The sequence below is a fragment of the Rhododendron vialii genome, chromosome 2a (assembly GCF_030253575.1).
Source record: "Rhododendron vialii isolate Sample 1 chromosome 2a, ASM3025357v1".
Classification (NCBI taxonomy): domain Eukaryota; kingdom Viridiplantae; phylum Streptophyta; class Magnoliopsida; order Ericales; family Ericaceae; genus Rhododendron; species Rhododendron vialii.
Genome location: NC_080558.1, coordinates 38,353,652 through 38,369,036, shown reverse-complemented (window position 1 = coordinate 38,369,036; position 15,385 = coordinate 38,353,652). Strand labels below are relative to the sequence as shown.

The 15,385-nt window shown below is 42.3% G+C and overlaps 1 protein-coding gene across 1 annotated transcript; it reads left to right on the top strand.

Moving 5' to 3' along the window:
• The first annotated feature begins 4,023 nt into the window (after positions 1–4,023).
• On the top strand, positions 4,024–6,963 carry LOC131317505 (pleiotropic drug resistance protein 1-like). The gene is made up of 6 exons (XM_058347053.1): positions 4,024–4,147; positions 5,022–5,082; positions 5,182–5,353; positions 6,060–6,218; positions 6,516–6,581; positions 6,835–6,963. Exons 1-6 carry the CDS (start codon positions 4,024–4,026, stop codon positions 6,961–6,963), a joined length of 711 nt encoding a protein of 236 aa, XP_058203036.1.
• The last annotated feature ends 8,422 nt before the right edge of the window (positions 6,964–15,385 follow it).

Below are 15,385 nucleotides of genomic sequence, written 5' to 3'. Positions count from 1 at the left end.
CAATAGGGGAATCGATTCCGCAATTCAATTCTGAAATGAAACTGATATAGTTATTATTCCCGAAATTGAATACATAATCATGGGTAATAACTCTGGGTAATCAACCCAGCTTTGACCATTCAACCGTGCACTGTTGTCGGTCTGAAACCCACTTTGAGAGACAATTTCTCATTCATCTCTTAATGAAATTTGTTCATTCTTTCACTGGTTTAAACTCCCTGACAAGGAGTATCTAAAACTCACTTGGGCCCACCTCGCACGGTGTGGGTCCCAACAAATTCTCTTTGGTTAAAATTTCATTTTTTCAACAATCCCCCACATGAATGAAATTGACTGAATCCGACTCGGGAGACAAAGCTGATACGAGAGAGAGTACAATGGAAAAATTCCGCATAGGATAGGTAGCTTTTGGCCTTGAACCTTCCCTTGTGAATACCTATCGGATTTAAAGGCTGGCCAGTGAACATGTTGTCTTGAACTATTCTGCCATTTGTGTAAACCGAGACAACAGGCATCACACGGAACTTCTCCCAACACAATTCAATTCTCACTGTTGGGTTCGTTTTGGCCATGACACCCCTTCCTGATTCTGCAAGTATTTTCCCGAGAAATTTGCCTTCTTAAATTCTCAAAGAAGCGGCCCCACTTCATACTCACATAGGCGACCTTCTTATAAAGGGTATCCTGCTATACCCCGCCTGGCATTCTAGCGCATAAGAGTCATTAAAAGCCAACGCTTAACTTATTTCCATTTGCAGGTATCACTGTTTCGCACTATAGGAATGAGCAAGAGAGCATGTCTCCACAGTGATCGTTCTCCGTTACTCGCAAGTAGGTTGTCCCATTGAACCTAGATCTTGGGATCTCCAATCAGCTAGGTTGGGTTTTTTTCACGGTAACACGAGCGTAGTAAGCTTTAGCCCCATTCCATTCGATGCTTTCTCAACTAGCTATTTGTTTAACCCTTTGGTTAGCGGATCCGCAATGTTGTCCTTTGACTTCCCATAGTCAACAGTAACAACCCCAGTTGAGAGTAATTGTCTAATGGTATTGTGTCTACGATGGATATGCCTAGACTTACCATTATACATATTACTTTGTGCCCTTCCTATTGCTGATTGACTATCGCAATGGACGCAAATTGCTGGCATAGGTATTGACCATCTTGGAATATCTTCTAGAAAATGGCATAGCCATTTCGCCTCTTCAGTTACTTTAGCTAAAGCAATGAATTCAGATTCCATCGTAGAACGTGATATACACTCGTGTTTTGAAGATTTCCAAGAGACAGCTGCACCACCAAATGTAAAGACATATCCACTCGTGGATTTTGAGTCTTTCATATCTGATATCCAGTTTGCATCACAGTACCCTTCGCATCACAGTACCCTTCTAATACTGCTGGATATCTGGTGTAGTGCAGTCCCAAATCACGGGTATGCCTTAAATAGCGTAGTACTCTCATTATCGCCTTCCAGTGGTTATGCCCTGGATTACTCGTGTATCTACTCAGTCTTTTAATTGAATAGGCTCTGTCGGGCCTTATACAACTCATCAAGTACATTAGATTCCCAATTATCAGAGAATACTCCAATTGGGATACCCCTAACCCCACATTCTTGGATAAGTGAAGATTCACATCCACAGGAGTCCTTGCTATACTCGTATCAGACTTGCTGAACTTCTCAAGAATCTTATCGACATAATGAGACTGAGATAGTGCAAGTCCATCAGATGTTCTAGTAATTTTAACACCTAGTATTACATCTGCAAGACCCATATCTTTCATGTCAAACTTCGAGTTCAACATCTTCTTGGTAGATTTGATAATCTTATCATTACTACCAACAATGACCATGTCATCAACGTAGAGACACAAAATGACAAACCCTTCTACCGTGTCTTTGACATATACATATTTGTCACACTCATTGATTGTGAAACCACATAGCATTGTCAAATTTCTCATGCCATTGTTTCAGTACTTGTTTTAGACCATACAAAGATCTAACAAGTCTGCAGACTTTCCTTTTTTGACCTGGCACAGAAAAACCCTCGGGTTGTTCCATGTAGATTTCCGCATCTAAATCGCCATTTAGGAAAGCTGTTTTCACATCCATTTGATGTATCTCAAGATTTTGTAGAGCTGCAAATGCGATTATCATTCGAATGGATGTGATCCTGGTGACAGGAGAATAAGTATCAAAGTAGTCTAAGCCTTCCTTTTGTCTATAACCTTTAATGACAAGCCTAGCTTTGTACTTATCTATTGATCCATCTGCCTTCATCTTCCTCTTGAAAATCCACTGTTAGCCCAAAGGCTTACTACCAGGAGGAAGATCCACCAATTCCCACGTATGGTTTTACAGAATGGAATCAATTTCACTCTTAATAGCCTCTTTCCATAAAGGACCCTTAGGAGAGCTCACAGCTTTCCTGAATGTTCGAGGCTCACTTTCTAACAGATACGTTAGGAAGTCTGAACCAAAGGATGTTGATGTTCTTGCCCATTTGCTATGTCTTGGCTCAACATTAACTTCTTCCTCTTGGTCTTGACTGCTTTCATATGCAGTCTCCAAAGTCCGCTTCGCGGAACTTGACTCTTTCATGGATCTATAAGAAAATATGTGTTCAAAGAACGTCACATTCCTAGATTTCATGATAGTGTTCTTGTGAAAATCTAATATCTCAGATTCATACACAAGAACCAATAGGCAGTACTGTTATGTTCGTAACCAATAAACACACAATCAACAGTCCTTGGCCTTATCTTCTCTTTTGTTAGGTAGAGGTACAGTTACTTTTGCTAGACACCCCCACATTCTAAGGTAACTGTAAATCACACACCTCAGTGTGGATTAAATCCAAGGACTCAGTACTTCTTTCAACTCATTGATAAGAAGTCTTTGTCACTTGGACCTTTACAAGGCAATCAGTTGCCTATCCTATTCATTCCCTAAATGAGAGGAACTTGTTCCTACAAGAACCAGTGCTGGCGCACCAAACAGTTATGGTCAAACCACTTAGGAAAATACCATCAGAAGTATTCCCAGGGTTGGAGCCATTTCTGCAAGCACTTGGCCTAACATAGCCTATTCAGTTAGCAGACTGAGTAGATACACGAGTAATCCAAGGCATGACCACTAGAAGGCGATAGTGAGAGTACTACGCTATTTAAGGCATACTCGTGATTTGGGACTGCACTACACCAGATATCCAGCAGTACTAGAAGGGTACTGTGATGCAAACTAGATATCAGATATGAAAGACTCGAAATCCACGAGTGGATATGTCTTTACATTTGGCGGTGCAGCTGTCTCTTAGAAATCTTCAAAACAGACGTGTATAGCACGTTCTACAATGAAATCTGAATTCATTGCTTTAGATAAAGCAATTGAAGAGGCGGAATGGCTACGCCATTTTCTAGAAGATATTCCAAGATGGTCGAAACCTGTGCCAGCAATTTGCGTCCATTGCGATAGTCAATCAGCAACAGGAAGGGCACAAAGTAATATGTATAATGGTAAGTCTAGGCATATCCATCGTAGACACAATACCATTAAACAATTACTCTCAACTGGGGTTGTTACTGTTGACTATGTGAAGTAAAAGGACAACATTGCGGATCCGCTAACCAAAGGGTTGAACAAAGAGCTAGTTGAGAAAGCATCGAATGGAATGGGGTTAAAGCCTACTACGCTCGTGTTACTGTGAAGGAAACCCAACCTAGCTGACTGGAGATCCCAAGATCTAGGTTCAATGGGACAACCTACTTGCGAGTAACGGAGAACGATCACTGTGGGGACATGTTCTCTTGCTCATTCCTATGGTGCGAAACAGTGATACCTGCAAATGGAAATAGGTTAAGCATTGGCTTTTAATGACTCTTATGCGCTAAAATGCCAGGCGGGGTATAGGAGGATACCCTTTATAAGAAGGTCACCTATGTGAGTATGAAGTGGGGCCGCTTCTTTGAGAACTTAAGAAGGCAAAATTCTCGAGAAAATACTTGCAGAACCAAGAATGGGTGTCATGGCCAAAACGAACCCAACAGTGAGAACTGAACTGTGTTGGGAGAAGTTCCGTGTGATGCCTGTTGTCTTGGTTTATACAAACGGCAGAACAGTTCAAGACAACATGTTCACTGGTTAGCCAGTAAATCCGATAGGTATTCACAAGGGAAGGTTCAAGGCCAAAAACTACCTATCCTATGCGGAATTTTTCCATTGCACACTCTCTCGTATCAGCTTTGTCTCCCGAGTTGGATTCAGTCAATTTCATTCATGTGGGGGATTGTTGGAAAAATGAAATTTTAACCAAAGAGAATTTGGTGGGACCCACACCGCGGGAGGTGGGCCCAATTGGGTTTTAGATACTCCTTGCCAAGGGTTTTAAACCGGCTAAAAAATGAACAAATTCCATTGAGAGATGAATGAGAAATTGTCTCTCAAAGTGGATTTTGGACCGACAACAGTGCACGGTTGAATGGTCAAAACTGGGTTGATTACTCAGAGTTATTACCCATGATTGTGTATTCAATTTCGGGAATAATAACTGTATCAATTTTATTTCAGAATTGAATTGCGGAATCAATTCCCCTATTTGTTATTGGCTCCTCCATGAATATTCGTATTCATTGTCGTATTGATGGTAGAGGCTCCTCCTTCAGCTATATAAGAGGACCTCTACCTTTGGTTTCAACACACCGTAAAACAATCCAAAGCATCTCTACTACTTCTTCTGCAATACAATTGTTCTTTTCTAGAGAGAGAGAGAGTACAGACACAAGTTAGTTCGACGGGCAGTCTACGGCGGTGCTCCGGCGGCTAAGTGGTAACCGAGTCAACCCTGGGAAACGAACACCGACACAACCTCCAACACCGGTGAGGCAGCGAATTTGTCTTAAGGGCACCGTTGAACAAAATGGGTCTCGGTTTGAAATTGCTAATACTCTTTTACAGTTTATGTCTACATTTCATATTTTGTAATTTTGCAATTCATGTTCATGTTGTAAATTCCAGAAATTAGTAAAATCGTTTACTGGTTTTACCGTACTATTTTCCTACAGGTTGTTCATCTTATGTATGCTTATTCAGACCCAACACATCACTACACATCCTGACATGTCCATGTCCTAATTTTTTTAGAACTCAGGTGTCTTAGACTGTTTTGGAATTGCAGGGGAACACAGCAAGATATCTTGAACACAATGGGTTATATGTATGCTGCTGTTCTATTTCTTGGTGTACAAAATTCCGTGTCAGTGCAGCCGGTGGTTGCTATTGAGAGAACAGTATTCTATAGGGAAAAGGCAGCCAGAATGTATTCAGCATTGCCGTATGCATTTGCACAGGTAATAAGTTGTATTTCTACATGACATTGTGATTTGAATGCCTCGTCATAATTCAAAAATCTGGGTTATGGAAACAACCGAAGACTGGGATTCACACGTTAAGAAAATTAATTACTCGCTATTTGTGTGAATACAAATATCCCTTGCTAGTTTTTTCACACGAATAAAACAATAGATAGGAAATGCCGGCTATAAACCAGGAAAACATCGACAGTTACTTGGATGACCATTTCTTGAGTTCCCTTAGAGAGGCAGACAAAGAATAAACTTGTTTACCAAACAAAGAAATGAATTGGATTCTGTGATGGCAAAAAATGTATACATTACTTTTCTCGGTAAGGTTGTGCATTCTGGGAATAGCCAGAGACCGGAAATCCACTGACGAATTAGAAAACTGGTTACGCCTGGTTGCACAAGTACAAATACCTCTTTCTTCATGTTCATTCAAAAAGAAGCAAATGCCAGCAATAGACTGGTAAATATTCTCTGTTGCCATGGCTTTGTTGATGTTTCTTAAAAGAGGCAGATTTCAGGACATAATATTCGTTTTCTAACACTTTCTTTGAAATTCTGAACACATTTCACTAAATTAGTCGGCACAACTGATCTTGTTTTACAGATTGGGATTGAGATTCCTTATATCTTTGTTCAGAGTCTTCAGACTGTCACGTACGGAGTCATAGTTTACACTATGATTGGATTTTAGTGGACAGTTTCCAAATTCTTATGGTATTTGTTCATGTATTTCACCTTGTTATACTTCACTTTCTGTGGATTGATGGCAGTGGCAGTAACTCCCAACCATAACATTGCTGCTATAGTCTCATCTGGCTTCTATGCATTGTGGAACCTTTTCTCCGGATTCGTAATTCCAAAGACAGGAAGTTAATCCCAAGGAATTCAACTCCTCTTTCCCAACAGAAGAATCACAATATGTTATATGGACTCTTCTAAATGTATAAAGAACAAGAGTTGGACAGTCGACCTTGTGCAAGGATACGATCTATGTGCCCGACATACTTACCATTTAGCGGAGAAAAAGAAAAAAAAAGGGAATACGTTTAGAGATCTGTTGACTAGGAAGAGTTCTTGTCGTGCACGTGGTACTCCATTTGCTTGCATCTAAGAGAAGCACCCTATCTTTCCCTTATTGTTTTTGAAGAGCTTCCTGATGGTGCTTTTGCCTTCTCATGGTGCTTTTGACATGAGAACTAGATTGATTAATCCGGTACTTGTCCGCTTACATGCATCTGACGTTCATACCTTGACATGAGAGCAACATGAATGTCTGACAGAGAGCAAGATGAATGTCTGACAGACTGACACTTAAAGCTGATACCCACATCGGACATTGGTAGTTGACATGAGACTTAGATGAATTCGACTCTCAAACGCACAATTGACAGTCATACACGAGTCCATGTGACATAGATCACACCTAAAAAGGAATCTAATTTTTTTAGGTTTTTTTTTTGTGACAGAGAATACCGGTGTGGTGGAGGTGGTACTATTACGCTTCCCCGGTCTCTTGGAGTCTATATGGACTGGTTGCTTCTCAGTTTGCAGATATTCAGGACAAAATTGACACAGGAGAAACAGTGGAACATTAAATAAGGAGTTACCTGGGGTTTAGACATGGCTTTGTGGGAAAAGTTGCCCTCATTGTAGTTGGGTTTACTCTGCTCTTTGCTGTCACATTTGCCTTCTCAATCAAGGCATTCCATTTCCAGAAAAGATAGTAATGTAACTATAAACCATTCAATGTATACCCTGTGGGCTGTAACCAACTACTACTACAAGCTACAAGCATCGAGTAAGTAAGCATTGGTAGCAGGAGTAAATACAAGGCTTTCGAATTTACGGTTGGTCCCGTTGCAAACACACTGACATCTCGGTAAGTCTCGTCCTATGTCCTATTTACTCGTTTTTTTTAATATAAGATAAGAGAAAAGCATGCGTACCTGTTTTGCAAACCGTTGATGAAGTGGTGACGGATAGATTTTTTAGAAAGAATAAAGTGGATATCTTGTGTGCATCGTGAAACATTTAAATGATATCTCGAACTAAGTGAAAATAAAATGGCAATGCATCTAGATACCATGAATTTATTGTACACATGATATTAGAGTCGCGGCAAAAGTATATAAACACCCCTTCAACTATCACTTTGTCCCACGAAAATCCTTTCACATTTAAAAACGCCCACACCGACCCCCTCAACTATGTAAAATGAAAAAATGGCTAACTCTGTTAACAAAATGAGAACGAATTGACAATTCTACCCTTATGTGTGTAACCCTTCCCTGTCATCTCTCTCCTCCCTTAAATGTTGTAGACCCTTGTTCCTCACTGTTTCTCTCTCTTCCTCCCTTCTTTCACATAGACTTACCCGCTTGTATCCAAATCCTAGACAATAATTAATCAAACCAATATCTCTGATTAATCAAACCAAATCCAACCCAAAAAATCCCAATAATTCCCATCATTTCCCATTCTAATATATTTGATTCAGCTTCACTTTCTGTTCGGCTCCGAAATGGCTCAAGGACTGAGCGGGCGTGCCAAGACTTGTCGCGTCTAACGTAAAGGGCTGAGCGTCCCTATTCTGACTTCTAGATCTGAGAGGGCGATAGTGCTGCAACCTAAGGGCTGGATTGCAGTGAAGGTCCGTGGTTTTGCCTCTTCGTGCGAGGACTTAATAATTTCCTAACCGTGTAGGAAAGAAAGTAACAACGTAGAATTACTTTACTATATCGTAATAATAAAGTAAGGGATGAAGAGAGATATGAATAACTTTATTATGTTTCGTAATAATAAAGTTGGGGTACAAAAGAGATAGAAACCCGAATTACTTGGTGAAGCAATTGAGTGAGGGTGAGAAAATAGAGATAGTTGCTTCGCTGGGAAGGCTTTGGTTTTAAGCGTTGAGCTTGATTGGTGTGGGAACCCTTTTTTCTTCTTGTCTTCTAGTATTTATAGGCGAAGGGTCTTCGATTTTCTGCATGTAAAGGGCTTGTTGTCCTCTTTTCATGGCGCCGTGTGTCTTTTGTAACTTTTCCTTCATGAGATCATAGGGTAATGGGTAGTTATTGAAAGTTACAAAAGATCATGGGCAAATACTGCACTGGTCCAGATCTGGACCGAGTTTCCCGCCTTCGCCACGAGCTAACATGTGTCCCGAGTAGGCCTCAGATGTTGCCACGTGTCCCAAGTAACTATCCATTAACATAATTAGTGGGATCATGGGTAGTTATTGGAGATAAATAACAATTACCCATGTGTTTATTTGATCATGGGCAATTAATGGGATAATGGGCCTATTTCTCCTCCTCCTTTTGTGGGTGGCAAAGAACCCCAAGCCAGTTGACTCGGTCAAATGGCTTTCACCAGGCAACAACTTCTTTCTTTCTTTCCACTTTTCATGGGCTACTTGGGTAATGCGCCATTTAATTAAATTAAATGGCCTACTAACATATTTAGCCCATATCAACATTTGGGCCAGCCGAATTCTTTTACAAATTGGCCCAAAACCTCCAAACTCGAGCCCGAACCAAACTAAAATTAATTGGGCCCAGTCAACATGGGTTTGGCCCATTAATTTTAACCCAATTCACCTCTATTTTTTGGCCCAATTTAATTAAAAGATAATTAAATAGCCTTCTAACGTCTGCCCAGGACTGGGTGCCAAAAATGGGTGTAAACAATGCCCCCCCAGGCCTTGATCTTATTTAAGATCTAGGCTTGTAGTTAAGACCGACAACGATTTTTGGCAAGCCAAACGAGTCCTTGTCCCTGGGTTTGAAAAGAAAACAAAAAGATAATTAGGCTCACTTAGCCTAAAAATCCCTTAACAAAATTAAACTTAAAAGATAATCAGGCCATAATTAGGCCTAACAACTTTTTAAGTTCCAAAGTACGTCTCTTAATTGGGTTTGAACTCTCCATTTCGAATCTCAACAATTTCCTAGATAAACAACCCCCCTAGGGAGTCCTACTGGCAGCAACAATTATCACCATTTTAGGCCTAAGGGACACGTGTCATCACCCCAGGCCTTGCATTGGCTACCATGCAGCTTTCCAAGCCATCAGGACTCTTTGCGTCAATCAAGAGTCCAACTTTTGAGTTGCCTCTTCAATCTTGATCAAAGAGATAGAGAGAGAAAGGGAAAAAACAACGGCATCAATTGTGCCGCCATTCACAAAACTCCATTCTTGCTTTTCCTTCTCTCTCTACATCTTCTCTGCTTCCCCTCCTCTTGCACGAACGAAGTCCAGAAAAAGCCCTAAACCGCCATTCTTTCCCTCAAGTCTTCTGATCTGCACCAGAGATGGCGACCCACAAAGCTAATGCTCCTCCTCCAAATCCCAACAGCCTCGCCATCCAAATCCGCAAGATTATTGACGAAGAGCACATAGCGATTACCAATGACGTCCTGGTCATTGCAAACGCTGATCGAGTTGGGTTGGGGCCTGCGTTTCAATTAGGGTTTCCTTCCCAACTTGCATCGATGTACCCATTGGCTGAGGAAGTCCTTCCCTTTGAATCTCCGTCCCTTGACTGGAATCGTTTCAGCTCTGATATTCCCAATCGCCTTTGGCACAGACCTGACGCCAAGTACGTAGAGTGGCTTGATCGAATGCTTGAGGCCAAGGGTGATCTGTGGAAGCAAATAGGGATCCAAGACACCATTCTGCTCAGTCGATCACTTATTGACATGGACAAAATTCTCTTCCTGGCTGCTTCTCAATTCTGGTCAGTTACCACGAACTCATTCCATTTTAGAGTAGGCCTCATGAGCCCCACTCTTCAGGACCTGGCTTTCCTGACAGGCCTCCGTCCCCATGGGTCAGAGGCCAATTACTTTCTGTCACAAAAAACTCCTTACTTCGAGTATAAAGAACCCTTGTCTTTTGCCCCTTTCATTAACCATTATGCCAAAAAGGGACCTGTTGAGGATAGTGAACACGTGGCCTTCCTCCTGTATTGGTTAAACAAGTTTATCTTCTGTGTTTCTGCGAATAGAGTCACCAAGGATTTTATAGACTTGGCCTGTGCCCTAGCTTCTGGCAAAAGCTGGCACTAGGCCCTTTAGTCTTAGCCCATCTTTACCGTGGCATGAAGGAACTGATAAGCAACAAATTTATCTTCGTCCCTGGACCCCTGTGGGTCATGACCCTATGGTTATGGTCCTATTTTCCTAAACTTGCCCCACCCATGACCAAAAAGTCAGAACACACCTGTTACAGCCTTCATTACACTGATGCTCACGGCCCTAGGTACGCCTTCGGGACCTACTTCAAATTCTTCTACCATGAACTCACTGGAATGGGGAAGAACTGGCTGCCCTTTGTTAAAGACACGGTGCCCTGGTGGTTGAAACAAGAAGCCTCAGATTCGGGTGATGACTTTGATGACCATTTCGAGATCTGGAGCAACTTTCTGATTTCCAGGGACCTCATGTATGGCATGGCCTATACTCCTACCAATTACAAGTGTGGAGTTGAATACTATAATGCAGCCCAATTTGCCAGGCAGTTCGGCCTTTGTCAACTCACTCCATTACCTCCATACCAATCCTTGAATGAGGACTTCACTGACAGGCCAGTGGTTCAACCAAAGGACTTAGAAAGGGTTAGGAACACTCTCCCTGAGCTTAGGAAGGCCTTTGCCCTTCATACCTATACTGAACGTACTGACAAAGGAGCCAAATTTGATAGCTGGTGGGGAGGTTACACAAGAATGCATTTCGTCAAACCCTACCTGGAGGTCTTGGCCACACTTCTGCCGCAATCTGCTGGAGTGCTTGAGCCTGGCATTACCATGCCCTTGCAACAGATCAGTCCTTCTCCATCCTTGAACATAAAAAGAAAAGGTAAGACCCACACCTTTGCTGTTGCAAATTTCTTGAATTCTATCAATATTTGGGCCAATCTCTTCCTTGTCTCCAGGTCCAGAGAGTATCCCCGATGAGACCTCTGCTGATATTGCCCCACAGAAACCCAAAAGGACTAAAATGCTCGCACGCAAGCAGGCGCCAGAGGTAAAACTCCTTTAGCATCTCTCTATTCCTTCCATACATTACTTATGCCTTAAATCTCCTCACAGGCCTCTCAGACCACTGTGGCTGGTAGAACAAAGAGTAGTGCCAAAACCAGTTCTCCTGAGTCTGACCCTTTGGAAAAAGTTTGTACTCTTCCTGGCTCTGCCCTTGGCTTCATTGAAACCTTTTGCTAAATCCCCTTCCTCTTGACAGGCCACCTCCAAGATCAAGGAAGGGCAAGCTGATTCTGCTCCTACCAAGAAGAGGTTGAGGAAGAAAAAACCTACTCCAATTGACTCTGAAAATACCGTGTCTGCCACAGAGGGCAATCCCATTGTAAGGATGTATTGTGACATGTCCTCTTCAGCATTTATGGCCCCTTACTATCATCTAATCCCTCTTGTTTTTAATCCCAAGGAACTTGATGATTACTTTGAAGAAGACAAAGGGCTGGGTATGCCTCACCAGGAACCTGAACACGAATCATCCTCTAGGACTCCAGAGAAGCCTAGCTCTCCAGCAATCAAACCTATCCCCTCGACTGATCCTCCTGTGGAACCTGAATTTGTCATCGTAATAGAGGAAGAAGAAGAAGAAGATCTGGACACTTTGTTTCAGTCTGCTCAGGACTTGTTGAAGGCAGCCAATTCTGGTACCTCAGGTAGTGGTCTTGGATCAACTTCTCAATCTCAATTTACACCAGATGAGATTGCTGAGGCCAAAACAGCTCTTAGGATGGCCCTTCTATAGAACTTCAAGGCTATTGTCCATCCAGCTCGAGCCTCGAATATAAAAAAGGCCATGGAGGTGCTGGTGAAGTCCCAGGCCTTGGGTACGGAGGAGACCTCCCTTCAGTATTTCCAGAAAGAATTTCCTACCATAATCAAGTCCCATGATTCTTCCACCCATGAGCTTAACAAGGTTAATGCCAAGTTGACAGAATTGGATCTGGTTGATATGGAGCTTACCAAATTCAATTCTGAATGGAATCAGCTGAAGGAAGATATCAAGGTCAATGAAGCAAGCATCACTGCCACCTCCAATGAAATTCAAGATCTCAAAACCCAATTGGCACAAGCTGAAGGCCAAATGGAAGACTTTTGGAAGGAATCCAAAATCCTGGCCCAACATCATGAAGAACTGAAGGCTGGATCAAAAAGCCAGAAAATGAAGCTGAATCTCCTGGTTGAAGAAGTCCCAGGCCTTCGTGGGCAACGGGATACTCTTGAAGCTCAGCTTGCCAACCTTGACACCTCGTGGGCAAACCTCAAAAGCAGTCTTGAAGGCCTTCTGTAGGTCTTGACCTCAAAACTTTCACTTTTGAACTTTGGTTTGTAATAATTAGTTTATCTGCTTCTTGCCTGGCCTGGAACTTTCCTTTAATTAGCTAAGGCAATGGTTCGGTTTGATGATAGGCGGCCTGAACTTGAGGCCTTTATGAATTTTGCATAGTAGGTATTACGGCCTCCGTTCAGGCCTTGCCATAAAATCTCTCTATGGTTTGTTAGATTGAATTTCCCCAAAGTCTCTCATCTCCCACATAGTAGGATAGTGATGCTTTAGGTACTTTCCATTTGTTAAATGCTTAAACAGACCGCCATTTAGGTCCATAAGAAGATAGACATTACCTCTAAGGACTTGAGCAATCTGGTAAGGTCCTTCCCAGGTTGGAGACCACTTGCCATATCTTGGGTTCTTTTCCCCTAAAGGGAAGACTGTCTTCCAAACCAGGTCACCCTCAGTAAAGCTCTTTCTCCTTACACGTTTGTCATAAGACATAGTGACTCTTCTTTTCTGAACCAACATATGATCAAGGGCTGCAAGCCTAACCTCGTCCAAGTCCTCAAGCTCCATCAGCATGGCCTAAGTATAATCTGCAGGAGTAAGGCCATTTTGATATGCTGTTCTTGCTGACTTTACTGCTACCTCTATTGGTAGGACTGGATCATGCCCATATACCAACATATAAGGAGTTATATATTGGTGGCTCCCTTCTTTGAGGTTCTGTAGGCCCATAAGGCCTCAGAAAGCAATTCGTGCCAGGCCCTTGGATTATCTTCCACTATTTTCTCTATAATGTTGACAAGAGTCCTGTTGGTAGACTCAGCTTGGCCATTTCCTTGTGCGTAATAAGGAGTAGAGTTGGAGATAATAATATTTTGCTGTGCAGCAAAGTTGACTACTTGTTCTCCCATAAATATTGTACACCTATCTGCAACCAAATGTTCAGGCAGTCCAAACCTATGAATGATTCTTTCCTTGACCACCTTGATTACCTCTTATTGATCCATAGACTTTAATGGCACTGCTTCTGCCCACTTGGTGAAGTAATCCGTGGCTACCAAGATGTAAGTATGATTTCCAGACGAAGGAGGATAAATTTTTCCAATCACGTCAAGGGCCCAACCTCTAAATGGCCAAGGTTTGACCACAGCATGATAATCAGCTGCAGGAACATGCTGAATTGGGCCATGGGTTTGGCAAGGTTGACATCCTTTAGAAAAATGAATACAATCCTCTAAGATGGTTGGCCAATAGTATCCATACCTTCTAATTAGCCATCTCATCTTTATTCCAGATTGATGGGCGCCACAGATTCCTTCATGGACTTCACTCATGACCTTCATGGCCTCGGGGTGCCCTAAACACCTTAAAAGTAAATCATCCTCAAAGCTTTTCTTGTATAATTCATCGCCCACGAGGATATAGCTCATAGCCCTTCTCCTTACCTTCCTAGGGGTTCTGTGATGAGGCCTCTTTAGGAAGGAAATAATAGGTGTACGCCAATCATTCTCTGGTTCATCATCTGATTCTTCACCTGTGAAGTCAGAAGTAAATACCTCTAGTCCTAGCCCTCTCCTTCTAACAGAAGGTAACAACCTCTTTTGGACTGTAATGATCTTGTGGATTGTTTCTGGAGCTAGCTTCAGACCTGTTGAGGCCTGAGCCAAGCTGTTGGCTTCAGTGTTCATACTCCTTGCAACGTGTTTGACAGTTACATTATCAAAATCTTGAATTAATTGCACCGCTGCCATATAATAAGGAGCCAAGTCCTCACTATAGCATTTGAACGTTCCGCCAAGTGATTGATTACAAGGTTTGAATCCCCAATAATCTTTACTTCTCTGGCCTCTAGATCTCTTAGGATCTCAAGGCCTATAAGAACTGCTTCGTATTCAGCTTGGTTATTTGTACATGGAAAATCAAATTGAAAGGACAATTCAGTCCTCAGGCCTTGAGGAGAAATAATAATTACTCCACAGCCTGAGGCCTGCTGAGTCCTTGATCCATCAAAGAGCAGTGTCCAAGGAGTAAGTGATATCTCAAGGGCGTTAAGACTTAACTCGGACTCATCGCCGATATCCACGCATGGATGATCAGCAAGAAAATCTGCTAAGGCCTGGCCCTTTACAGCCTTTTGAGGAACGTATTGAAAACTAAACTCCATTAGAGCTAAAGACCATTTGCCGATTCGGCCTCTCATGAATGGCCGAGAAAGCAAGTATTTAACTAGGTCTGTTTTACTCATAATGTAAACCAAAACAGGAAGCATGTAGTGCCTCAATTTTATTGCTGAAAAGTACAAGGCAAGACAAATCTTTTCAATAAGAGTGTACCTCCTTTCACAAGGAGTCAACAACCTACTCAAGTAATAAACCGCATGTTCCTTTCCTTGAGCGTTGTCTTGAGCTAAAAGGCCTCCAATAGAGCCTTCAGCTGGTGAGATGTAGAGCTTCAACGGCCTATTCTTGATGGGAGGCATAAGGACTTGAGCCGTTGCTAAATAGCCATTGATCTCATCAAAGGCCTTTTGATGGTTTGCCTCCCAAACAAAAGCGTCATGGTCCTTCAGCTTCAAGAGTGTAGAAAAGACTTGAACCCTTCCAGCTAGGTTCGAGATAAACCTTCTCAAGAAGTTGAACGAACCCAAGAGCTTCTGCAACTCCTTCTTGGTGGTAGGAGGCTTCGCTTCCATGATTGCTTTGGCCTT

Excerpts from the sequence above, each read along its gene's own strand:
- LOC131317505 (XM_058347053.1), top strand. The coding sequence starts at position 4,024 with ATGGGTGTCATGGCCAAAACGAACCCAACAGTGAGAACTGAACTGTGT. Across the intron at positions 5,083-5,181 it reads CTACAGGTTGTTCATCTTAT|GGGAACACAGCAAGATATCT; the intron begins GTATGCTTATTC and ends TTGGAATTGCAG. Across the intron at positions 5,354-6,059 it reads TGCCGTATGCATTTGCACAG|TGGACAGTTTCCAAATTCTT; the intron begins GTAATAAGTTGT and ends ATTGGATTTTAG.